This window comes from Microcebus murinus, chromosome 11 (genome assembly GCF_040939455.1).
Source record: "Microcebus murinus isolate Inina chromosome 11, M.murinus_Inina_mat1.0, whole genome shotgun sequence".
In the NCBI taxonomy this organism is placed as follows: Eukaryota; Metazoa; Chordata; class Mammalia; order Primates; family Cheirogaleidae; genus Microcebus; species Microcebus murinus.
In genome coordinates this window covers 93,795,898-93,822,188 of record NC_134114.1, presented here as the reverse complement: position 1 = coordinate 93,822,188, position 26,291 = coordinate 93,795,898, and the positions used below count along the sequence as shown (strand labels likewise).

The 26,291-nt window shown below is 41.9% G+C and overlaps 1 protein-coding gene across 1 annotated transcript in view; it reads right to left on the bottom strand.

The window, feature by feature from the left end:
- Positions 1 to 5,515: 5,515 nt before the first annotated feature.
- The window catches only part of PRDM6 (PR/SET domain 6), a 115,777-nt gene continuing 95,001 nt past the window's right edge, over positions 5,516 to 26,291 (bottom strand). Inside the window, exon 7 of the mRNA XM_012788555.3 lies at positions 5,516 to 25,293. Coding sequence (XP_012644009.2) covers positions 25,179 to 25,293 — 115 coding nt within the window. The 3' untranslated portion in view covers positions 5,516 to 25,178. The remainder of the gene's footprint in view (positions 25,294 to 26,291) is intronic.

Sequence of the window (26,291 nt, the reverse complement as noted above, 5' to 3'; positions counted from 1 at the left end):
AACTGAAGCTGTGGAAAGCAAAACCACGAGTGAGGGGGGACTACTGTAATTCTTCTTAACTGGAATATTAGACATGGTTGTTAGTCTACTTTTCGAATGATGATTTTAACCACATCTAAGTCCAGTAAGTGTGGAAGGCAAGACACCTCCACCACCACCTTCACCAAAAAAGGCCAGTAAACAAGTAGAAATTGGTATTAACCTGTCTGCATTTGGTCCAAACAATGTGTTCATCTTTATTTTACAAGGCTGATTTCTGACTCTGTAAAACTAGTTCTTCATAACAGGAGAATATATTAAATAGATGACAACTAAGTAAATAAGAAATGTCAATCCTCTTGGGCTCCCTCTCAAGGAAAGTCAATCAGAGGCCAAGAAGCTACAAGACACTGCAAAGAAATGGGACCATAAAAACCAGAGCTGGGTGATGGATAAACACACTCTGGGAGTGAAAGGCATGTGAATATAGAGGAATTATTCAGCACGGGCCCCAGCGACTGTGTGGCCCACACAGACTCGTGTCTGTGAGAAGAGGCCATATGTGCACACATTTCACTTACGACAGCTCAGCCACAACCATCACACAGAGTCTATGTGTTTGCGTGCTATTAGAAATATTATAAATTGTTTCTTGCATATGTAATCTTTATTAAATATTGTTTGACCATATGATTAAACATTTATACATACATATTATTATACTTTATATGCATTTCAAAGGGTTTTCAAGGATGATTGGATTATATACATTTCTTGCCTTAAATACTGACGTTAGAATCAAGTCTCCACATAAAATGGGATTTCATTACATGTCTTAATAATCACTTCTCACTAAGTTGAATAGAATTTAGTTTAATTTAATTTAATTTTCAGACAGTCTTGCTCTGTTTCCCAGGCTAGAGTGCCATGGCATAAGCCCAGCTCACAGCAACCTCAAACTCCTAGGCTCAGATGATCCTCCTGCCTCAGCCTCCCAAGTAGCTAGGACCACAGGCACACACCACTACACCCAGCTGATTTTTTTCTATTTTTAGTAGAGAGAGGTTCTAGCTCTTGCTCAGGCTGGTCTCGAACTTCTGACCTGAAGTGCTTCTCCCACCTCAGCATCCCAGAGTGCTAGGATTACAGGCACGAACAACTGTGCCTGGCCTTGAACAGAATATTAAATATGAAAGAATCATTCAGCTCTCTAAGGCAGAGTCATCTGATCCATATTGACCTACCTTTGGGGATTGATACCCAAAATAAATTCGATTCCAGATTGATTTGGCAGTGAATGTCCATACTATATGTATAGACCTTTAGATAAAATTTGTACCTACTTTGCTAACCTGTTTATTTGACTTACAGATGACCCAATTCCAGGACTAACACTGTACTTTCAAAATCTATAGGAACTTGGCTTCAAGAGGCACTGGCTTCCCACGTGGAACAGAAGGTAAGGTGAGTCATGCATCACATGTACAACCAAGGCCTGACATGGGGCAAAGGTATCTGATTTGAAAAGCAATCCATTTTAATCACATCCCAAATTATTAAGATCAACATGCAATCCTCAGGAAGGGGCATGCAGGAAGTCAGAAAATAATCTTAAACATCCTCTTTTGCTAACAGTCTCTGGAGACTCAAATGAATTTTTGATGAGAATAATTCTATAAGTCCAATGATATGAAATTATTATTGACATTTTGAATAGGCAAAATTATGATAAAATTTGTTTTTCAGATACCTCTTAGACTGGTTACCTCTAAACACCAGCACATTCAGGGATTACAGAGTGACTGTAACAGGTATCCCAGCACAGGAGAGACCCTGAGAGAACGGGCACTCCATGTTCATCAGACCTTTGGGATGTTGGTACATAGAGTCACTTCCATATTACAAGGGAGGCACTTGGAAAGTGATGGCAGCCACTAACATTAATCCTGTTCCTAACATCATCTTTCATGGAAAAATCAAGCCTAGAAGCTTTATCTCCAGAAATACTGAGGCCATAAGCTTCATCAGCTATGGCTCCTTTGGAACCAGTTTATTGAGAATACCTGGGTCTAATGCTTTTACAGTGACTACTTTTTAAAAAATTACCTAAAACACAAATTTCCACACTTTGTTCTATGAAGCCATAGGTGCTTCAAGGGGCAAAGAAGAGACAATGTTTCCCGCTCCTCCCCTAAAATTCCCACTTTTATACATTGTGATTTTGCTTAGTATTTCATTTTTTTAAATTCCACTTTAAAAATGTTTAAAAATTGCTGATCTAAACTGCAGTCCTAATCATTGTTTTCTACTTCACTTGACCTAAACAATACTCCCAGGCAATAAGTATCATAGGTTAATTATCATAGACTTAAAGAGTACATCCTTGAATCAATTTTCAATGGAAGGCTTTGACTTAATTGAGTCCTGTCTGGGCCTTGCACTGCGAGAGAACAAACTAGAAACACCTGTGTGACGGTACATTCCTTCAGTGTCTGCCACTTCTCCCCTGACATCTCTTATTTGGCTGAATACTATAAACTGATGTCTTCTAATTGGTCTTCTTTATTATTTTCCTAACTTTATATTTTAGTTTCCTTCTAATAATAAGATAAGCCTTTGTAAAATGAAAAGTTAGCCCCCTTCTTCTCATCAACACACGAACCTCATGGGCTTCTCTCCTCTTCTTGCTGGTTGGAAAATTCTTTTTCAGCCCATCCTGGGTGATGAATTAGAGCTATGAGAGCAATCTTCACGATTTTTCTCGCTACGAGTAAAACCCAAATGTGTCTGTAGAGTCAGAGTAAAGTCACATAGTTTTGTCCTTTCCCCGGCGGCAGGAAAAGACAGGCCTTCTGTGCACGCGTCACCCCAGTACTCGGATATTGGGGTGACCAATGCTGGAGAGCTGTCACACCACGTTCCTAACACACAGTCTCTGCGATGAGGAGTCCTGTTCACCGCTGAGTCCCATTGTTCGCCTGAGTGACCCCGCGAGAGGCAGAAAACGTGACACTTGCTTTGAGGGGAAAGCTTCCTGTGGGGGACACCAGCTTTCATAAAGGAAATGCTCTTTGGCTCTAGTGAGGGGCTCCGGGCTCTCAGGGAAGCTAAGCCACTGAAGAGATCCACCCACCAGTCCTGTGCAAGAGTGATCCGTGCCAACTGCCACGCACCTGAAGAGGCACATGTGACTTCCACAGCAGGTCATTCGGAAGAGGAAAATGTGGTCAGGCGGGCAAGGAGGGGCACCTTCTTATCACAAAGGCTCCTTTGATAGAACCAAGCACATTCGCCTGGCTGATGAACCCCAGGCCTCCCAGGGCCAAACTCAGCCCAAACCACGCTGATTCCTGCTCTCTGAGATCCCTGCATGCCAAGGACTAGCCGTCTGGGGAAGCTTCACGGAACTAGAGCTTGTAATGGCCCAGCAGAGATTGCTCAAGGCCTCTGGCAGCTACGCAGTGCTCAGGCCCTTGGCTCTGCGAGGGCCACCGAAGACAGGCCTCTGACACAACAAAGCTCCAAAGGGAAATTTAAAACAGAGGCCCACAACACTCCTCAAGACCTGGCTCCTGACCTTGTCAGACACGGAGCTGACCAAGCTGCTTTCCCCCACCAGGCCTAGCGCAGGGACGGTGTTTGGCTGCACACGGTGTTGAGTTTTTCTACTGGCTTCTCAGGTTGACCCACTGACCAAACATGATACCCCACCATTGCTTGGGATTTTGCAAGTTTATAATCCATATAGAAGAAACATTGTTATATAAACCTTGCCAAGACTATAGGCCTTTTAAATTCCCAACTAAGAAGCCGAAGAAATTTATGGCGGTGTTGCTAGATGGGGAGGCCAAGTAAACTCACAATGTTGATCTTAGGTCTGTTTAAATTTCTCTTGCCTTCTGGCACTTTAAGCAGTTGTGGAAAGAAATCATTTACCCACAGGACCATGAAGCCTTTGGAAATACAGGGCACCAGGGAAGAGCATTAGAACAGGATGGATGTGACACAAGTGGTCCTGGCCTGTGGCGGGCAAGGTCTCCCTCCAACATTGTAGCCACTCCTGTCACAGCGGCACTCAGACTAACAGTGCCTTCATGTGATAGATGGAGTGAACTACATGGAGGCTCAGCTTTGCTCCCAGTGAAGTCTTGGTCACTAAGCAGCATGTGGTCATAACCCCAGTTCCCCATAGAAGGACACACTGCTTGGAAATGGAGCCAGTCTTCATCCTGGAAGATCCTGTTGGCCTCAAGGCTTTTTCACACGTGTGATTTCCTCTGCTCCTTTGTCATCAGTTCCGGGTCTCTCTTCTCTTTCTTCTGCCTGCAACGATCACAGGATTCCAAACAAGAATCACACAATTTCAGATCCTTTTAGGACTGCAGTTGAAGAAGAATGAGTTGAACCCTAAAGAGAAAAAAATCAGCATTTAGCACATGATTTGGCCTTTATCTGCCAATTGCCCATCTTTGTGGGAGAATCTGGGAGTCAATCAATGGCAAATACTTTCAGCAAAACGTTGTGATCCTGCAGGCCCCATGGAGGAGTGTGAGGTCAAATGCTGCAGGAAGCTCCACTGCTGCTGAGCGCTGGAAGTGACACTGGGGAGCCTGTTTTTACATGCCAGGTTACCTTGATTCAACACGAGATGAAATGCAATCTGATATGTGAAGCGGTAATGGACTAACAAATGACTCGAGTAAAAAGTCATTTTAATGTAAAGTCCTGGACATGATGTATATAACTTCCTGAGAAGCCTGCTAACTGTGCACCCCTAAGGTTCATGGCGATAGGAATTTTCTGGATGTGACGCCTACCTCTTATCTACCCTCCTTCCCATCGTCTCCACTTTAGTGCTCACTTGTGTGTAATCTGAGTATTTCACATAGGGAAAACTTGCTGGAGTTGAAACTGAGGGAAAATATGCTTAATAGAATTTATAATTTAACAACCCAGTAAGTCAGACTAGAATTTATTACAATAACATCTCCTAAGAACCTTCCATGCCCCAACTTCCATAATCAGTGACCTAGATCTTTAAAAGAATGCCTTAGTGTTTTTTTCAAGCTAAAGGAAATTGAACTTACTTAAAGCCTATAGGGTTCTTTATAGCCATAGGGAATGGTGAAAGAAGAAACAGAGAGAGAGAGAGAGAGAGAGAACGAGTGAGCAGAAGTCTTGGTTTCTAATTTCCCTGTAGCACGAACGACTTTCTTCTGTTTTCATTCCCTCTCGTCTCCGCCCTACTCCCACTAAGTTCTGGGATTTGTGTATCTTTAGATGCAGACACTCACATGCTTTCTTTACCCAGGAAATTATTCTCCTCACGCCTTGTGAGGTCTTGGAACAAAAATTAGTTGAGAAAGAAACAACTGCTGCTCCTCTGTCCAGAAAAAGAAATCATCACACATTGCATCATGTAGCTCAAAAAAAGTTTGGGTGTTTTGGGGGAGTGAGGGTGGGGGTGGAGAGAGCGGTGGGTGGGGTGGGGAGGAGGTGGAAGGGGAGGAGAATCTCATTCCCCACCCGTGTCATTTTTCTCCCTAGGAGAATACACGAGCCAGCAGTCCCTGTCTGCAAACCTGGTGTGCAGGGGAGCAGCACAGACATGAATAGATAGGGTTTGACGGGATACAACTTCCTAAGTCCGAATGTGTGGTTATTTTGCTTTGTTGTCTAATTTCTGCATGCTACTCCTGCTTCTCACCCTACCCAAAATACTAACGCTTTTCTCAATAACAAACAAAAATATTTTATGAAAAGTAGGTTTTACACTCAGAAAGTTGATTGCTCGCTCCCTCGAAGGAGGCGAAACGTGGTTTGGAAAGGCCCTGTTTATTGCTCTATAAATCACGGTTGCCGTGTCTGACCCAGCGCTCGGGTGCCTGGGGTCAAGGTACCCTTTCAGAGCTTAGGAGCTCTGAAGCTTCTCTCTTTGCAGGGCTCTTAATCAACCCTCCTGAGACAGAAAGAACATCAAATAGTCAAGACCACGGAGAAAGCCTGGTGGGTTAAATGCCTCGACTTCTGCTTGAGAGAAAGAATTCCTTATATTCTGCCCCATTGGAAGTGATTTTTCTGATTATTTGGAGGCAGGTGAGAGACTGTCAGGAGAAAGAAGAGATGAGTCCAAATAATACAAATGGCAAGAGCAAAGTCAGTAAGTGTCACCCCTCTGACCCAGTTCCCTCCGCTTTAACAGAGATAGCAATAACTGCTTCCTAGCAGCCGGGACAGGATTCGGGAGCAGAATCCCAGCGTGGTGCGACGCCTGCCCAGCCAGTCTGCCGTTGTCAGATCCTGGCTCTTTGTGCCTCTACTTTTCTCATCTGTAGAGTGGTCATAATTACAGCTCCTACCTTGTAGGGTTGTTGTGAGAATTTTGTGAGAAAAGACATAGAATGTGCTTAGACTAGCTCAGTATATACTAAGTGCTCAATAAAAGCTATTATTACAACACAAGTCCGCAGCATGGGCTCTATGCCCCTGGTGAAAGCTAGTTTCCCTCCTCACAATTCTGAATTATCTGGGAAAGTACACAGTGAGGCAGCATGAAATAATTCCAAGAACATGACTCATATTCCAATCAGACCTGGGTTAAAATCCTGACTTTTCCACTCTCTAGCCATGTGACCTTGTACAAATTACTTTCTAAGAGCCTTGGATTTTTACTTTTTATCTCTAAACTAGATCACAGTGCTTATCTCGCAGGGTAGGTATGAAGACAAAATCAGAGATCCCGCATAAAAAACGTGTCATTTGATATGACAACTTCCTTAAAGGCTGACAGAAACCAAAGATGGATGCTCAGGGTTCGCTGGTCTGACAGAATAAGCACACACTGGACTCATGGTGGGCAGGCTCTGCCGTGCTGGGGACTGAAGACACAAAGGAGACTACCACACAATCCTGTCCTCAAGGAACGTCAAGTCTAAGGAAGGAGACATAAGGAAACATACCATTCTAATTCTGTGTGGCTCTTAACGTTGTCATATTCAGAGGACCAGAGAAGACTCAATAATATGCTGTTCCCTTGTCTGAGACATCTTCTTCCCACTTGTCACCAAACTAACTCCCACTGGTCCTTTGGCTTGCAGATTGGACCTCATTTAGTCAAGAAAACTTCCCTGAACTCCAAACTGTTATATACCTCAAAGACACCCCACGTTTCCCATTTTCTAACACTCATCGCATCTACAATGGCTTGTTCAATACACTCCCTCCCTTCTCAGCCCACTAACATTTTCAGAGCTGTGTGACTCCCTCACTTGGAAAACGCAGTGTAAGTCTTTTATACAGAAAGAACTGATATGCCCCCCAAACTGTTGATGGGTGAATGAACTGACTGAGGCGAACCAAGTATTCTAGGACACCCTGGCGGCCTCAGTGTCTAGCCTTTGGTCTAAAGGAGCAGAAAGCAATTCTGTGACCATCAACACAATCCAATGAATCAAGAATTAATTTGAGAGTCTAGAAATAAAAACTCCCATATATGGTGCCAAGACCATTCAACAGGGAACGGACAGTCCTTTCTATAAAATGGTGTTGGGAAAACTGTATATTTACACATAACAGAGTGATCTTAGGCCTTTACCTTACATCATATACAAAAATGAACTCAAAATAGATCAAAGACCTAAATGTAAGAGCTAAATCTTAAAATCTTACAAACACATATGGAAAAAGCTTCATGACATTGGATTTGGCAATGATTTCTTGGATATGACACCAAAGGCACAGGCAACAAAAAGAAAAATAAATCAAACTACATCAAAATTTTAAAGTTTTTGCATAAAAGTAAAATACCAACAGAGTGAAAATGCACCCCATGGAATCAGAGAAAGTATTTGTAAATCATGCATCTGATACAGGTTTAATATCCAGAATATATATATTTTAAAACTCCAACAATTCAGCACCAAAACACCTAACTACTTGATTAAAAAATAGACAAAGGACTTGAATAGACATGTTTCCAAAGAAGATATAACAAATGGCCAAAAAGCAGATGAAAAGAATAGGGAAATAAATGCAAATCAAAACCACAATGAGCTACCCCTTCACACCATTAAGATGGCTATATCAAAAGAACAGAAAATAACAGTTTGGCAAGGATGTGAAAAAATGGGAACTTTTGTACACTGCTCATAGGAGTATAAAATGGCACAGACACTATGGAAAACAGTATGGTAGTTCCTCAAAAAATTAAAAATAGAATTATCATATGGTCCAGCAATTCCACTTCTGAGTATATACCCAAAAGAATTCAAAGCAGAATCTTGACAAGATATTTACACAACCATGTTTATAGCATTATTCACAATAGCAAAGAGGTGGGAGCAGCTCACATATTCACTCATGAATGAATAAACAAAACGCAGCACATACATACAAGGGAATACTATTAACCTTAAAAAGGAAGGAAATTCTGACACATACTACAACATGGATGAAATTTGAAGACATTATGTTAAATGAAGTAAGCCAGTCACAAAAGGAAAAATATTATTTGATTCCATCTAACGAGGTAACATGAAGAATAAAATCAGAGAGATGGAGAGTAGAATGGTGGTTTCTAGGGGCTAGTGGGAGGGGAGACCAGGCAGTTATTGTGTAATGGGCACAGAGTTTCAGCTGGGGAAGACGAAAAACTTCTGGAAATAGATGGCGGTGATGGTTGCATAACAATGTGAATGTATTTAATACCACTGAACTGTGCACTTAATAATGGTTGAAGTGGTAAATTTTATGTTACGCATATTTTCCACAATTAAAAAATAAGAGAATTACTTTGAACTAAAAGCATTTTGGTCATGAAAGGAGTCTAAGAATCCCAGCCCAGGTTTGAAGTTGGAGGTTAGCTTCCATTTGGGCTAAGTCAGGTTTCTCTAAAGCAGGGGTCCTCAACTTTTTAAACAGGGGGCCAGTTCACTGTCCCTCAGACTGTTAGAGAGTGTGCACTGTGGGCCCCGGACAGGTTGGCTGCTAAGCAGGGCAGGCAGCGGGGGCAAAAACACCGGAGAGCCGGATAAATGGGCTAGGCGGCCCGCATGTTGCCCGCGGGCCGCAGTTTGAGGACACCTGCTCTAAAGGCTGACAAGCAATGGCAGTTTGGGCAGCCGGCAGAGGACAGGGAGCAGGAAGCAGCGGGTGCTATTTGGAGTGAGGCTGGAGTTGAAAACCCAGAGACACCGGTCTGGGTGAGCTCCACTTCCTGCTTCTTTAGACACTCGGCTTTTTCAGGGAAATGGACTCCATCTGGTCTGAGTCATTAGCACTTTTTGAAACATTGCTTTGAAGAGCTAGTTCATGTGCAAGAAAAGCTTAGCCTCTTCTTGACTTCTTTGTTTTTAATCAAAGAGGCTCTGTGATTGGCCAGAAGACCGCAAAGCAGCAAGACTCAAATTCATCTCCAAAGCTCAGGCCTGTGGAGCTTGAGCACTTTCAAAACTTGGCCCAGAGGAAGAGGGCTGCGAGGAAATGCTGCAGAATGAAAGTTGCAGAACTCTGCACACCTGAAAAGTGAGCTGGGGGGCACTGTAGCTCGTTGAAGCTTCTCCTGTAAAAAGCAGGAGTGTAGGAAGGCTGAGTCCAGGCCTTGCCTCAGGGTGGCCTTGGTCACAGAGACAGAGCCCGCCTGGGAGTAACGTGCCTCACAGCTAGTGGTCAGGCAACAACACAGTCCAGGAAGGCCGTCTTACATGGAAAAAGACGCTGGAAAGTAGGAGGCAGATCGGGATGCAGGAGCACCCTCCTCACTGTGCAAGATGGTCTTTTAGAAGAAGATGAACCAAATCTGTCCGTGATTCTTCTGACCTTGCTCTGTGAGACTCGAGGAGCTTCCACTCTGGATCCAGCTTACCTGCCTCATTTGAGGGACTAGTGGTCTTCTTTTGTTATTTGGCCAATGAATATAAATCAAAGTTGCCCCCAGTCAGTAGCCATGGGAGATACCAAATATATTTGTCCCATGCACAACGTCAACTTTTAGAAAGCAAGCTATTTCCAAACCTGAAAACAGATCTCATCCAGCTGTGAATTTTGGCCTATTTCCATATGGATTCATCTAAGAACAATTTCTCTTAGAGCACTTGCTTTTTGGCCTGTTTTCTGTGGGTGGTACCCTCATGTTTGGGACTCAATGGATCAGGTCTCTTGCTACTCCTAAGGAAGGAAGATCCAGTCAGGAAGCACTTGAAGACTCCCAGCCAGGGAAACGCTTCACAGGGGAGGTGCCCATGGAGGGGTGCACAGTGCGTGAGCAGACAAAAACACGGTGTAGTGTGAAGAGGGAATCTCTCTTCCAAGTCATATATGGAATTCACTAGCAGAAGTAGCAGGGCCAGGGAACGGCAATGAATTTCCCAAGTCTAAGGGAAGGCTGAGTCAATCTGAGGCAGTCCATAAGGGGAGCTATTTAAATACCCTGTGGCCACAGCACTAGTGCAATCTCCAAGCTCCCAGAGAGAGAGGAACATTGCTACCAATAGTTTTATAAGAAATCTCACCGATTCTCCTCAGTCTTTCAAAATTTTAGCTGATTTCTGAGTTCTCCTTGTTCTGGCCTCTATGAATGGTCCAAGTATTAAAACGTTAGACTCTTAAGAAAAAAATGAAAGAAGCTAGAATTGAATAATCTAGATGTACACATCCCAGAGGGAAGTTTCTACACATCTTTTGCAGTTACTGGAATTCTATTTAGTGGTCTGTGGCAATTTAGAAACATGGACCCCAAATCCTTTGACCTTCCTCTCATTGAGAAGTGGGGCCAATGTCCCCTCCCTTGAATCTGGGCAGGCCTCAATCAACAGAGTACAGTGGGAGTGATGCTATGTAAGTTCCGAGGCTGGTCCTTTTGGGATGCTTGCTCTGGCTGGCCCTCTGCTGCCGTGCTGGGGCAGCCAAGTCTCGGCCCTCAGGTCAACAGCCCCAGCTAAGCTCCCAGCTGACGTCCAGCCCTACCTGCCAGCCTCGCTAGAGAGTCACCGTGGATGTTCTTCCCAGTCACGCCTTCAGATGATCGAGCCCCCTCCAACTGCTGGCTGCAATCGCTTGACCATTCCACATCAGAACTGCCCAGCTGAGCCCTTCCTGAATTTCTCACAAACAAAATTGTGAGCAAAATGAAAAGATTGTTTTAAAACCACTAAATTTTGGGGTAACCTGAATGTGTTCTGTTGGGAGTTTGTGGTTTCAGAGGGAAAGGTGAGGAAACAACTTTGTTTACATACACGTCACAAAGTTGCAGTGTAAGGTTAGTTCCGGTGTTTATGAAAATCCCATTCTGTCCTCAATAGCCATGTACTATTAGGATCCCATGTGGTCGTTTTGCCATGGCTAACTTTCAATCAACAGGGTGCACTTTGTCATTATATTTGCATGTTAATATTTATAATAGCTAAATTTATATTTTTCATCTTCGTTATACGTGATCTTTAATTTGTTGGATGGCAAATTATATGCTAGATATACTTGCTTTACGTGAACACATTTAATCTTCAGAATGATTCCATGAAGTAGGTATTATTGTTATTATCCCCATTTTATAGTTTTATGGATGCGAAAAGTGTATCATGGAGAGATAAGTGTTGGATTTGGAATTCAACCCCACGCAATCTGGCTTGAGTCCATAAACTCTGACGCTGCTGCCTCTCAGTGACATGTCATTTTATTCCCAGTTCACACACACACACACACAGACACACACACCCTCCAAAGTGGTACAATTAAATGCAAAAAAGTAAAATAGTAATAAAAATATATAACTCAAGATAATGTCATAAAATGTAAATGGTCATGAGAACTCAAGTATATATATATGTATAAAAGCTGGGACATGTAAATCCAACTACCTGGTATCTGAAAATTAGATTTTATAAACTTATCTATCCATTTACCCCTTGTCTTTATTACATTATATGTTAGGAAATTTTGTCATATAGGGTCATGAAGCAACTCAAGCCTTCCCCTTATTTTTAAAAACAGCGTAACAACCTTCCCGATAAGCCAGCAGAGTTTTCTGGAACAAGTGTAAAATAATATTAACATTTTCTAGTAAGACATTTACAAATTGTGCTGGAAGGCAAAGGTGAGACCAAAAGTACAGAGGTTTCATTTAAAATATCCCTCTCTACAGCAAAACAAGTCACACCACTGCCATAAACCTGTAAAGCCAGCTGTGTGTTTACTGATTGATACCATGGTTGGGAAGACAGCAGAAAAGCAGCCCCATTTTCAAGCAGCACGGTGGGTTTCACATAACAATGACATAAGTGTAAAGGGGCAATTTCTGTCACGTGTAGTGATTAAGAATGTGGACTCCAGAGCCAGACTGCTACACTCACATCCCACCTCTGCCCCTTGCTAGCACTGTGACCGTGGGCAACGTACTTAACCTCTCTGTGCCTCGATTTGCTCATTATTAATATATAACAGGGATAATAACAGCACCTACCTCAGAGCTGCTAAGAAGATGAAGTAAATCAACACTGTGAGGCACTGAGGACGGTGCTTGGCACACGATACCTGCTACATAAATGTCTGTCAAATAAGTAAACCAAACACGTGTGAATAGATATTTCACACTGCCGTGGGACAAAACCACTGATGTACAGTATACAAATCAGCAGATGTACACTACATATGAAGGACAAATGTGTGATGACATTTTCTTCTAACTAACAGTAAAAGCAAATACTACAGAAGAGACTTTTTATTATGTTGATAATTATTTTGTGAGGTCTGATACCAATAGAAAAATGAGTTGGTCTGACTATTGATGGGATACTAGCTATGCATGCTAAGAATAAGAGTAAAATAATTTGTCCTGAACTGTCAACCCATATTTAGCTTCATTTACAAAGAATAGTAGACAGCCAAAAATGTGTCTCCAAAACTTAATTAAATATTGAAAGAAATACAGAAAATTGTAAACAAAATCAACTCACAGCCACTGAATGTCTTTTCCATGGGCTATATGGACAGGCAAGGGGAAGTCCAAACACCCCGATTCTCTATGCTGAGCTCTGTTGGCTATGGTATTGATTGTCTATTGCCGCAGTTATTCCAGACAACAAAGAATAGCAAAATCTTTGTAGCACGCAACAACTCACGTATTGCTCATACTGAGGCTGGAATCATCTGGGGATTAGCTTGGTAGCACTGTTGGATTTGGCCGGGCTCACATATGTTTAAGGGTTGGCTGGCAATCAGCTGGGTCTACTGGGGCAACCTGGATCAGTTCCAAGTGTCCCTCATCCCCCAGCAGACTACCCCAGGCATGTTCTCATGGCAACAAAAGAGAGCAAGCAGACACACAAAAAATGTCTTGGGGCCCAGGCTCAGAACCAGCCCATCAACACTTCTACCACATTCTGTTGGCCAAACAAGTCAAATCCAGGCCATATTTGAGGAAATAGACTCCACCTCTTTAGTGACCCAACCACAATCTCACATGGTAAAATGAATGGCTAAAAAGAATGACAAATTAGAAGGACATTTCAATGACTCAAAATGCTGCCTTCACCCAAGATTTATTATCCCAGGGATGCATTTTTTAAATGTACTAAAATTGGTGGGCTGTATTTATATGAATTGCTCACAATGGGCTCTGTGGTTACCAGAGGTTGAGAACACTCTGATTTTATAATCAGTGCTAAGATATCATGATTTTTAAATTGAAACCACAATTTCTTAAGAACAAACTTGAATGCAAATGTCTAACTTCCAAGCTTTTTTGGTACTTGATCATTTTTACTGTTTATTGAAGGGAAAAAAAATGATGTATTATTGGACAAATTTTAAAACCATAAACAAATAGTACAACAAAGCAAGAAGAAATACCTTCTATAGACATATGCAAATAGAGTGGATTAGGAAACCATTTGCCTTTAACTCTCAAATTGAAATGTCAAATTTCCAACTTTGAAACAGTATATGTTCTTCAGGTTAGAGTCCAACAGAGTGCTGAAAGTAATTTTCAGTGCAAAAATTCTCCTTAATTCCTGGGTCTATGTTTAACCTGAATGTCAACGACTTTCACAGAGCCATCAAATACCTACAGCCATTGCCAATAACTTACAATTGGGAATTAAGGGTTTCTAAATTAAAAGAAATAAAGAAAAAAGAAACTGACAAGATGAAGAAACAGATCTACAGCTCAGGCTACCCATCATGGAGCCAGATAACCACACTATCTTTCAGGAAGATAATTTGGAGATGTTTACAGACACTTTTATTCCTATAATTTATATGAAAGAGACCCAATTAATTTTAAAATGTTTTACTGTAAAACACATGATAACTCTTTAAAAATACACCTAAAACTGGTGAACTACATATATACTCTTTGCCATTATATTCTCTGAAGACAATAAAAGTTTGAAAACAAGTAATTGCCAGTGTTATGGACAGAATATTCTGTGCTCCCAAAATTCATGTTGAAGCCCCAACCCCAATATAGAGGTGGGGCAAGAAGACAGTTATCTATAAGCTAGAAGGCAGGCCCTCTCCAGGAACCAACTCTGTCGGCACCTTGATCTTGGACTTCCCAGCCTCCAGAACTGCGAAAAAATCAATCTGTTGTTTAAGCCACCCAGTCTATGATTTGTTGTTATAGCAGCCTGAGCTGACTAAGAAGGTCAGGAAGTGTGTGCAAAAGAGCTTTGCCCCAAGCATCAGCAGTATACAGATTCTGTGTAGATCCAGGTACTTACAGGCATATTTAAGGAGAGTTGTCATTAGGGAATGTGATCATTCTACATTGCAAAAGCAACATGGCAAGCCTTATTGACCAATGTAAGTCAAAGGAAGTAAAATTATCTTGATGAAGAGAATTTCTTAAAAGTAAATTTGATTGAAAATTATTAATATTTAAAACGATTGCCCACTATTGTAAGATGCTGGGTTATGAACTACAATGGTATATTAGTTTTCTAAGGCTGCCATAATAAATTATAAGCTTAAAACAATAGAAATTTATTCTGTCACAATTCTGGAGGCTCCAGGGGTCTGAAAGCAAGGTGTCATCGGGGTCATCCTCCTTTCAAAGGCTCTAGGAAGACTCTTCCCTTGCCTTTTTCAGTTTCTGGCAGTTCCAAACATTCCTTGGCTTGTGGATGCATAACTTTGATCTCTGCCTCCATCTGCACGTGCCTCCCTGCTGCGTGCCTTCTCTTCTTCTGACTCTCACGAGGACCCTTGCCATTGAATTTAGGAACCACCTGGGTAACCCAGGGTGATTTCAGAATCCTTAACTTAGTTATATCTGCAAAGACCCTTTTTCAAAATAAGATCACATTCACAGGTTCTGAGTGGACACAACTTTTTTGTGGGGGGTGGGGTGCCATTCAACCCACTGCAAATGGTAAAGACAACAATAAAAACTCAGAAGAGAATATAAATAATGGGATCTTGGAATTCTTTTATTAAGGATTTTAAAAATAGATTATCTCATATAAAGTGTGTGTGTACTGGCTATCTAAGAGCAGGGAGACTGACAGAAAGATCATACAAGATTAGTCCTCACTGTATTATATGGCAAGTTTGGGACTAAAAATTCTGTTTACCTAAAAGACACCAAATAATTTATTTTGGCTGTCACTGGGATTCCAAATAATTAGTATTCCCTTGCCATGGAGGACATGTCATATGTAGTTTCTATACACACACGTTTAAGTCGGGGTTGGAAAGTGGGAATAATCTGGGATGACAAGTGGGGAAAATTTCTGCCTGGCCATGAGTTACCCCTTTAAATGATAACAAAATCATCTCTCTGCCTTGTGGATTTGGCCTGGTTTTCTTTCTGGGTATCTATGGGCCTCATATCAAGTCATAAACTAGAAGAGAAGTTCCTGCTGCCTAAGCCCCTTGCCTCTCTTGCAATGAGGGCGAGCCAATCAACTCTCTTTGTTTTTCCTCATTAGAGTTTTCATGTAAGGGAATGAAGAAATACATCTGCTTTTATTATCTACTAGGAATTTTTATTTTCATCTCCATTCAATGTTTTAAAGCTATAATTGACTACTGAAAGGTACCATTAGAAGTGTAAGATCTTAGAGTCAGGTTTCTTAACTTGGAGTCTAGGCCCCCCCTCCCTGAAATTCAAAGAAAGTTTGGAGTTTTCTGTGTTTATGAATTTTTCTGTGGAGCAGTCTAGTTTTCCAACACACTCCCAGAGAAGTGCATTCTTTCAAAAAGGTAAGAATATTCACAAGTTGTCTTAATGCCATGAACCATTAGTTTGCTGTTGACTTGTGACAAGCTCTTTAGTTTCCATGTAAAAAATTATTATCCATACAGGGATAACAGCAATGATAAAATGTTTTTAAAATAACATAAAAACTTTGATTCAAATATGAGACAAATGTCTCAGAGAAGGGCACACGGGGCAGCCATCAACATAGGTGGCAGATCTTCCCAATGAGCCCACGTGACAGTCCCTTATGGTAGCTACTTAGCAGGGGAGCCAAACACGTATCTCTGCTCATTTCAACTCACATCTCAGGTGGCAACTCCTTGGATTTGCCCAAATTTCTCCCTCCAGGGAGAACTGACCAATCCCTCAAATCTGTCCCCACTAGTTCCTGTATAGTTTCCTATGACCACTATATTTTAATTAATTACATGTCTTTTCTTTGCTTACAGGTTTTATTACTCACCATGGTCTATTCATATATATATAGACACACACACAGTAGACTTTAAAAATATATTTGTTAAGAGGATGGATGAATGAATGGATGAATGACAAACACTAGTTGTCTACGGGCTAGATGTTCATCAAAGCTGCTCAGAACCGTTCCAACCAGGGGTCTGAAAACCATCAGGCTGGCCCTGCCTTGCCGCCATCAAGAGGCACTGACCTGAGCCTACAGCCTGGCCAGAGAAATAAGCTACACGAGGAAAAGAGTTCCCGTATGTTCCCAGAGCACCCTTTCCTTAAAGGTGCTTTCCCTATCCAGGAGACTCAGGTACCCTGTGGCTGAGAGTGCTACAATTTCAAAAGTATATCTTCACTCTGATGTAATATTTTTCTCAGGAAACATTGGCATGTCATTCCTGGGCCATGGAATATCAATGTAATACAACAGAAGCAGCAAGATAAAATTCAACTTTGTGTTTGCAGGTGGGACTGAGTGCTAAGCTTGGCCACTCTGGGAGAGCCAGACAGCTGCCTGCTGTGGACCATCATTTTCACGTTTATTAGATTGGAATAGTCTTGGTACTTATGGAAAAGGACAAATACCTAAAAGCTGAATGTAAACCCCCTAACCTAAAATCTCTATCTTTCCAGTCGTTTAGACCAAAACACATTGGAGTCATCCTTGATTCTTCTCTTTATCTAACATCCAACATCCAATCCATCAGCAAATCCTGTTCAAACTTCAAAATATGTCCAGAATTTAACTACTTCCTGCCATCTTCACTGCCACCACCCTAGCAGGAAGCACCACCATCTCTCGCCTGTGTTGAGATCTCCTCCTACCCATCTCCTGCCTTCAGTCCATGTCCCCACTACAGTCTGTTCTCAAAAAGCAGCCAGAATGAGCATTTTAAACCAGATCACCTCTTGCTTCTGCTCTAAAGAAGATTTTCCCACCGCACTCAGGGGAAAGGCCAAGTTCTCACAATGGCCTTCACGGTTCCATATGGTCCACCTACCTTCTCCCTCTGACCTTACCTCCCACAGTCTCCACCCCTTTCAATCCACACCAGCCTCGGTGTCCTCCTTGCTGTTCCTTGAAGCTCACATATCTTTTTCTAGTCAAGTGGAATTTTATTTTCCAACAGAATAAGAAAGAGATCAAACAGCTGATTTTGGCTTTCTGACTGAGAGCCCCATGGTGACATACACCCAGAAAGGTCATAGGCCCAGGCCACCCTCAGAGCAGAAGCTTTCTGCTCTTCTCCAAGGCTCATGGGGCTGGAGGTCAAATATCAGTCCACCCTGCCATTGGTTTGTGGCTGGGCCTCTGTGCATGAGTGTCCTTGAGAGTGGACCCAACCTAGCTGCGCAAATGAGCACGTGAGCATGTGAGTGAGGAAGACAGTAATCTCCAATATGTCTGGATAGACCACGGGCCTGAATTTTAACAATCTTTCTGTCAGCTGGGTCTATGGTTTATGCTTTCCTTGCTTCCCTACAAGAGTTTGTTGACTGCCTAGTACCTAAGCTGCACGCTAGAATCAAACAGTTTGCGTTTGAGAAATGACCAATGTAGAACCAGAAAGACAAAGCCTGAGGGCAGATCAAGTCATCATAGAAATATTTTATTAATCAAATATATTTACATTTCTCGGTCATTTATCTCAATGTGTGCCTGTTTTTCATTTAAATACAACATAATCCTGGTAGATTCTATCACAAGAATACAGCAGCATGCATGATCTCATTGGTCCTTTGTAGTATCGTTTTATTTTTTTTTAAAGATGTGAGTTTATTAAAGTTTTTAAAAATGTAAGCTAATTGTTTATCATTCTAACGGAGGATAACCATTCCTGTCATACCAGTGGTTCTAACAGCAAACCGTCCACACACTCCTCACCACCCACAGTAAGCTTCTTCTCATTCTCTTAAGTGACTTGTTTAAACTTTCCAATTCCCAAAAAGCAGCACTGACATGAAGCACTCACCCTAACCATTTTATCTGGTGGGAAGTTGGAGAGAGACTTATTTCTGTTCCAATGGGGGACCATGTACAGTAAATTTAAAATACTAGTAACATTAAGCAAATTTACACAATGTCCTGATAGCATCTAAATAGCTTACTTCTATTAGCATCCCACAAAGCTGGATGCCTTCCCCTTGATATAACAAAATAAATTAACTTGGGAACATTAGGCTTCCCAAATAACTTTGCTGATCTCAGCCAAAGTTTTCCTTAATACCTTCATCATCACCTAAGCCTTTTCACGTGAACCTGGGGAAGCCTCTTTCATAAAGGACTTGGAACTTCCAAGGAGAAGAATTTTGCCTCTGCTTTTGCTATTTCATTCTCTCCAGGCTGGCAGACACTTGAGGATGTGTCTAGACAGCTCAGAGTCTCCAAGGGTTGAGTCTGTTAGCATTCGACAATGCTCGAATGTGGATCAACAGGGACTGTGAGCTGGTGAACATTGCTCTAAAATGGCTGCTCTCCCCTACCTGTGGCACGATTGTTTTTAAACACGAAAGAGTTCTGCTGTAGAAATATATCTCTACCTTGTTAAAGTTTATATCAAAATTGTTTTCGCGAGGAAGTGATGTGCCGTGTTTGGGGGAGAAAGGCAGCAAGAGGGACGTTTTGCCAGACAGGAAACTGGAAATACCAATGAGAAGCCCACTGTGTTCGACTGACAAGGAAAACGTATTTATCCCTTTAACAAACAAACGAGCCCACTGGAATCAGAATCTGGAGGAAAACAGCATGCGGTGTGGTTTCAGCACCACAGTAAAGAAGTGCCTTGTAATAAAGCTGGCTCAGGAAGAAATTCTGTAAACTCACTTTTTTGAACAAACTTCACAAACAGTTTCACCTAGACTGTGCTCCAGAACTTGAATTGGTTCCTTGAGTACTTCATGCATGCAACTATATTATTTGTGCCTTTGACAAACCATATCTATAAGGACTTCAGTCTCTCTACCTCAGTGCTTTAAACCAACAGGCTACACACATGAGCCCATGTCCCCAACGCACAGACTGCATAATTGCTCCACTGATGCGTGAAAAGGACCTCACTTAGCACTCAGAACAAAGACAGGAAAGTAGATTTCATTTAGCCCCATTCAGGATGTGTTTTCATTTGTCAATAGTGTTTGAGCCTAGTTCTCTTTTGGCCACTATCCAATATAACCTGCTCTTCCTGACTGTTGCCATTTGTCCTAATGTGAATTACTTTTTTTTCTTTTAGTGTGCAATCCTAGTTGCACATTAAAAACAAAAATAATGCCAGTCAGCAATCAGATATTTGAAATTCTGCTGTCCAGCAACACAGATTTGGAGATAACAAAAATCAGCAACTACAATTATAAGAGTATTTTGGCATTGCTTCCACAAACACATTTTATAAATAAATTATACTTGGGTTTATTAGTTAATTTTAAAAGGCTCTTATTCTCAAAAGGAAGCTTTGCATGGAGAAATAGTTTCCTTTTTCACCAATTACCTATTAATGGTTTTGGAGGGGGATAAAAGTAAAGAAGCTGCAAGGATAAGATTAAGTATATATGAGAAAGGGATGATGATAGTATCTGTGTTATCGAGTTACTGAAAATTAAATGAGATAATCCACATTAAGCAATTAGAACAGTGCCTGACAGTAACTGCACAATGCAAGTTACGATCATTATCATCCCATCAACATCTGTGGGAATAAACTCAGAATTTCCTTATTTTTCCATTAAAATTTACTCAACAGATTCTTTTCTAAGGGTAGCATCTTCAGTATACAGAGAAGAAAACTCAATAGTTTCATGTTTTTGCCCTGTTTTCTGACATATTTTTGTGTTTTTATCATTTTACATATTGATCTGAGGAAACTTCTGACATTTATTTCTTAGAGAAGAAACTGAATAACTATTTTAAGTGTTCAACACAACCATGGACGACAGGCTAAGCATCTGTGGCAAGGCATCCACACATAAAGCAATGTTCTTCTCTGTCTGGCTGTCTCTAACCAGCTGTACCTGACAGCTGATCTTTGGGTTTGCAGAACTGAATCCCGAGGAGGGCTGAAACTCGTGCCTCTTACCAGGACTCTGTTGTTTTGTGGTAGTTCAGATAAATGCCGTGATGGGAAAACCTCAAACTCTTGGGTGGATAAACACCACGTATCTAGTCACTTTGTAAAAAGTCTCCAGAGCTCTTTACTTTGAAAGGATCCTGACATATGAATGACATTTCTGGAACTGACTGTTATCACTTAAAGCAGTGAATCTCTTGGTATCTTTAAGGATTTTCATGTCAGGAACTGGTAAAGGTTATGGGAAAGAAAGTTACATTCACATCAAGGAAGAAAACCAGAAACTAACTTTTTACAAAATGTGTTTATTTAGTTTACTTGTTATTCCTGATCTGGTTTCTGTAGGCATGTGGAGCCTTCATATGAGAGCAAGGAATCCAAACATCAGACTGCGGGTATGCTCAGCGTGACCTGTTGACCCTGCTTTTCTTGAAATGCTCTACTTTGTGAGATGTGCCGTGTTTCCCACTTTAAACAACTCAAGAGATACCTGCATTTGATATTTTAAACAAGTGCAAAGCAAATAGAGTACACGCTGGGCACAGGGACTGCATTGCCAAGGCTTGTCACATGTGAGGGACCTCAGACCCAGTCAGGGTCTGCAGAGTTCCTTCCCCCAGCAACTCCAGCCCTGTTCCATTAGTTGCCTTATCATTGGAAGGGGGTCATAAAATCCCAAGACCCTGGCCCTAATCCTGGTCTCTTGATATTGCTGCTAACAACCAATAGCTCAGTGGGTTAAGCAAAGACAACATGTCGTGCATCTCAATTTGCTTTGCAATATGCCTATCTTCTGGCCCCCAGCTGAGTTTACATCTCCCAGATTCTCCCAGTCGCAGCAATCTCTTTAACCTCACTGAGACAATGGCCTAAAGAACTAAAATACCCATGTTACTAAGCCAGCCACTTAGGAGGAGAATATTATTTTCTCACCAATAGTCACTTATGTAGTAGTGCTGTTTATGGGGAACACTTAAAATGGGGTTTTTATATAAAACAAACATTAAATAAATAGTTGTAGAATAAATGAATGAAACAATGAAGCAATACATTGATTTAAAAATTGATAAGTTGATAAATGTTTATAAATCTTTATATTTCTGGACTAGAATGAAGTTTTTCCAAGGTATGGTCTAATAAATTATAAGCTCTGTTAGGACAGAGTGGTATCATGATCTTTTGCTGTTGTAGTTTCCCGACAAGGCCCATTCAAGTCCACTTGAATGGACACTCATTAAAAATGCACTAATTGAATCAAATTATATAAATTATACAAGATTAAGTTTTACAGCTTTAATTACCCACACGATACCTTTGTAAAAGCATATCTCCTCTGAAAAAAGTCATTTTTAAAGATAAAACCAAAATGAAAAGCTCATCAGAAAAAAAAATTCAGGCACATTTCCTGGGGAAATTATTCAGCTTTGCCTTAGGTTACTGAGCTTGTTCTAGAAATGTGATGGTCTGCAGCCGCACCCCTCATCCTGCTGCACCTTGACTCCTACCAGGAATTACCCTTTTGCTTAGACTGCTAGACAAATGAGCTTATGCTAGGATGGAAAGTCTTATTCTGGAAAAGAAAACTTCCTCTGTCCCCACTGACAGAGAAGGGTAAGGAAGGACAGCTTCGAGAGCCAACCCCTGATTCGGCTCTGACGGTCTACCATCATCATCCTAGATATCCTCTGCCCTCAGTGATTCAGAGCTTTTATTCTCTTTACACCATTGTTAATTAGGAAGTTGCTAGTAAGGGAAAGTGGGAAATCTTTCTGACTGCAATTTCTACCACCCATTTGCTATTCCCACGGGATTATGTGTCTACTGTAAATAGAAAAGGCTAAAGCAATTGTTGGGAGGCACATACTTTGATACAAAGCATTTGGGACCCAAATCATCTCAGTACCTGCCTCAGGGTTCCAAGTCAGTTTCCAGGTATAGGCCTGTCTCAGGGACAGACGGCCTCTGCTGGGCTGCTAGAAGCTGGCGACAGGTCAGCAGTGTGAAAATTGTGAATGTCCCCAAATGCCTGAAAAAAGGGAGTATCCAATTTTCTATCTGTTAGGCAGAAAATATCTTCTGACCAAATTTGGTGGAATATGTATGCCAAAAATCTCTCTTAATAATATAGGAGAAAAATAAATTTAAATGGCACGGGTCTTTTGGTGTGGAGGTTACTGCCACATCCAGCGGGAGTTTGGAAGCAGCCAGCAAAGCCGTAGCAGTAGCAGAGAGGATTGTGGGTAAAGTCTTCCCATGCCAGCCATCAAGGTAGCAGTGACCGCTTCTCGCTCTCACATGTGGTGCTCATGAGAACTGAGTAGGGTACTTTGTGTTCAATTGTGAAATGAAGCAAATGGCTAGGCAGATTTTTCTTACCAAAAAAAACCCATGTATTAGAAATATATAGGTGAGTCCCTTATCATTTTCAAAAAGTTCAAGCAAATGGTTCAGCCTTAATAAATGAAATAGCTTGTTCATCTTTGTAACGGATCTGTTATTTTCTTGTCAGTTCCGGGTTAATGTAACTACATATTCTTTCCACCCTTCCCAATGACACATCAGTGTTGGCAAATGTCTCCATCACTCAGGGCAGGGAACTGTAAATGCATTGCTACCTGCCAGACAGAATAGTTTCAATGAGCAACAGCTGCATAGCAGCATAGATTGCTTACTACTTCCATGACAAAAAGCAAGAAATGGGGGGAAAATTCTAGGTAAATGACTTGAGATTAGGCAATGAAAGTCAGAATTAGCCAAGTTTCTCTTTGGAGCTCACAATTCTAGCAATTATTTTCATATATATGTGTGTATAAATAATAACTATAAGCACAATTAATGAGGCCCTATTTTATTTCATTTTAAATGTGGCAGCTGGGTACTAAGTGACAGAGAAGCAAAATTAAAAGGGAAGAAAGATTTTCTGATAACCAAATATGTAACGATAGATTAAACTGAACCACGCAGGATCCCCGCCTTTCAGTAGTGAGTTCATTTATGTGTCTCCTATTTTTATGGAGGGAAGAAAACAGGAGAGCTCCAAGACAAGGAGTTTCTTATAAAGCTATGTGTTGCTATCAGGTGGCAAAGAAATTTAGAAAACAAAAATTGTTGTTATTAAACACTCTACATAAAACTGTTCAGTTTTATCTCAACTGGCCGCCAAGGTATTGAGTCTCTGAGATGCTGCTGGGAGCTAAAGGACCAACACTGGATCATTTCAGGAAATGTGACCCAGTTTCATTGAGCACCACTGTTGGACAGAGAGGCTAGCTGCAATTAAACTCACTTTCCAAGCACTTGATCAAAGAACAGCGAAATTAATCAATCTTGAAAGAAGATAAGGTAATTCCTATTGATGAAATTATTTGCTGCTGGGCAGTCTGTTCTAAGCACAACCCCGTTCGTGGCTCCTCCTCTCAATGTTTCCTCGGAAGGGCTATTTTTACCTATTTTTGCAGAAATGCTCCTTCCGCACCCAGGAGTGAGTAAAAGGGCCTGCCAGGCTTCACTGTTCTGAGGAAGGAGGAGAAAACTGCTAAAAGGGCCTTGACGACGGGGCTTGGCATGACTTTTGCTCACATATTCAACACTTTCACAGAAACAACACCAAAGATTACTTGAAGCCTAATACCTTATATCCAGCCTCAGACCGAAGAACTTTATTTTCATTTTCATTTTCATTTTTTTTAAGCTAAAATGTTATCGAAAACAAAATTTTCTCAACTAGCTGCTTCGGAACAATATACTATATTACGAAGCTCCGTACATGTTAAATGTTTTTGCAATCCTGACAGGATGGAATACGTCCCCCACTTTTTCCTTTGAATTTTGAGACTGAAACCACTGTCTTCCTTCTCCAGGCTCCCCTGCATCGAGACCAGGTGGCTGGGCGGAAGGAACCGCGAGAAAAGTGCACGAGAAGTGAGCGTGGACGACAGGGTGATGGGAGCCTAGGGGCAGAGGGTGGCACTGACTCAGCCAACGCTGTTGCTTCGAGGTCCCCCCGGGCAGCCAGCCTCAGGCCGGCCAGGCCAAACAGCAGGAAGAAGGGCTGTACAACGGGTCCCCATGAAACATGCTACTAAAAAAAGGTGCAACGAGAACCAAGTCCCTGTGCGTTCTTAGTCACAGCTGTGGGCAGAAGAACCCATGTGATTCCTCCCTTTGGTATTAAATAACAGTTTTTAAAAAGCTTTTTAGAAACAAAGCAAATACATGGCGGGACTGGAAATGTTAGCCGTCCCAGGTTAGTTGTCCACTGAAATAAGTCTCATCCCTAGTCATAAATAAATAATCTCTTTCCTGGTCTGACTTCCACGCCAGGATCAATATCTCTTAACATCTTACTTATTTTATTACTGCTTTTGGTTTTCTGGGACTGATTGAAAGTTGCTCAGAGGAAATCTTTGGTTTTGCTTAAGTGTCCGTGACATTTAATCATGACTTTCCTTGCAGTTTAATTCCAACCAGTCAATCAGTTAATCCACTTCGATTGATTCTGGGCTCTCGGTTATTGGCTTGCACTCATTGGGCATCCGCTGGTGTCGGCTCAGCTGGGTGGCCTGCGTGAAGCTCCTCTCACACCTCTCGCACCTGGTGGAGGCAAGAGAGAAAATTGAGACCAGGGAGCGGGGCCTGCAGGGTGATGGGCTTCCTCTCATCCTGCCTAATCAGAACAGACACTCCAAAGTGGCTTCAGATTTTACTGGCTCAAGAGGTTTAATTGGTGGCTCCTTCCAAGGCCTGGATGCCTGTGATGGGACAAAGCCCGTCTGATGCAGAACAGAGGGATCTGTCAATAGGCAGGGGAAGGTGATTTCTCCAGAGAGCCCTGTCCTGCTGCAGCTCTGATCACTGTCAGTTCAAATAGATAAAGAACAAAAAGAGATTTTTAGGAGTGAGCCATCAAAGCAGCAGCTTGTCTGCAGTTTTCTGCTCTGTAACCCCAAAGAGAAATTGATGACAAATAGAATTTCACCTGCTGCTAATTCACAATAGGGAATTCTACTCCCCTCAGCACCTCGGCCCAAGAGCAATCACCTCGGAATTGGGGAACTAGAGGAAGCAGGACATGAGTCTGCGGTGCCTATGGGGCCGGGCGTGGCGGCTGTGGTTTTTGCAAAAGCTGGTTACGGTGTCACAGCCTAACAATTTACACACTGGGGGTTTGCGGCGGGGTAGGGGGAGCTCAGAAAAAGCAGAAATCAATGGATATTTGTGTGGTTTAAGAGGGTCGCCTCTCTAGAAAGTACAGTAGAAATAACAGACATGTGGCCCACAGCTAAGGGCCAGTGTGTCTGACGAGGACAAAACTTCACGCTTCAACATTATCTCTTCTTCTTAACTTAAAATAGAGCAAAAAGACTGTCATCTAGAGACGCGAGGCCGTCCCTATCTCCCATGTCCGTGTCTCCCACACAACCCTCCCTTACTAGCTCGGTGCTACCCCGTCTACAGAAAACACACACTCGCTCAAAATCTAGTGGGGGCCTGCAACTTTTCTGTGGTTGTTATTCCTGGCTGATTGTGTGTGACTGCGTGTGACACGCACACACACGCACACGCACAGATGAACTGTGGCAGCAAGCAGG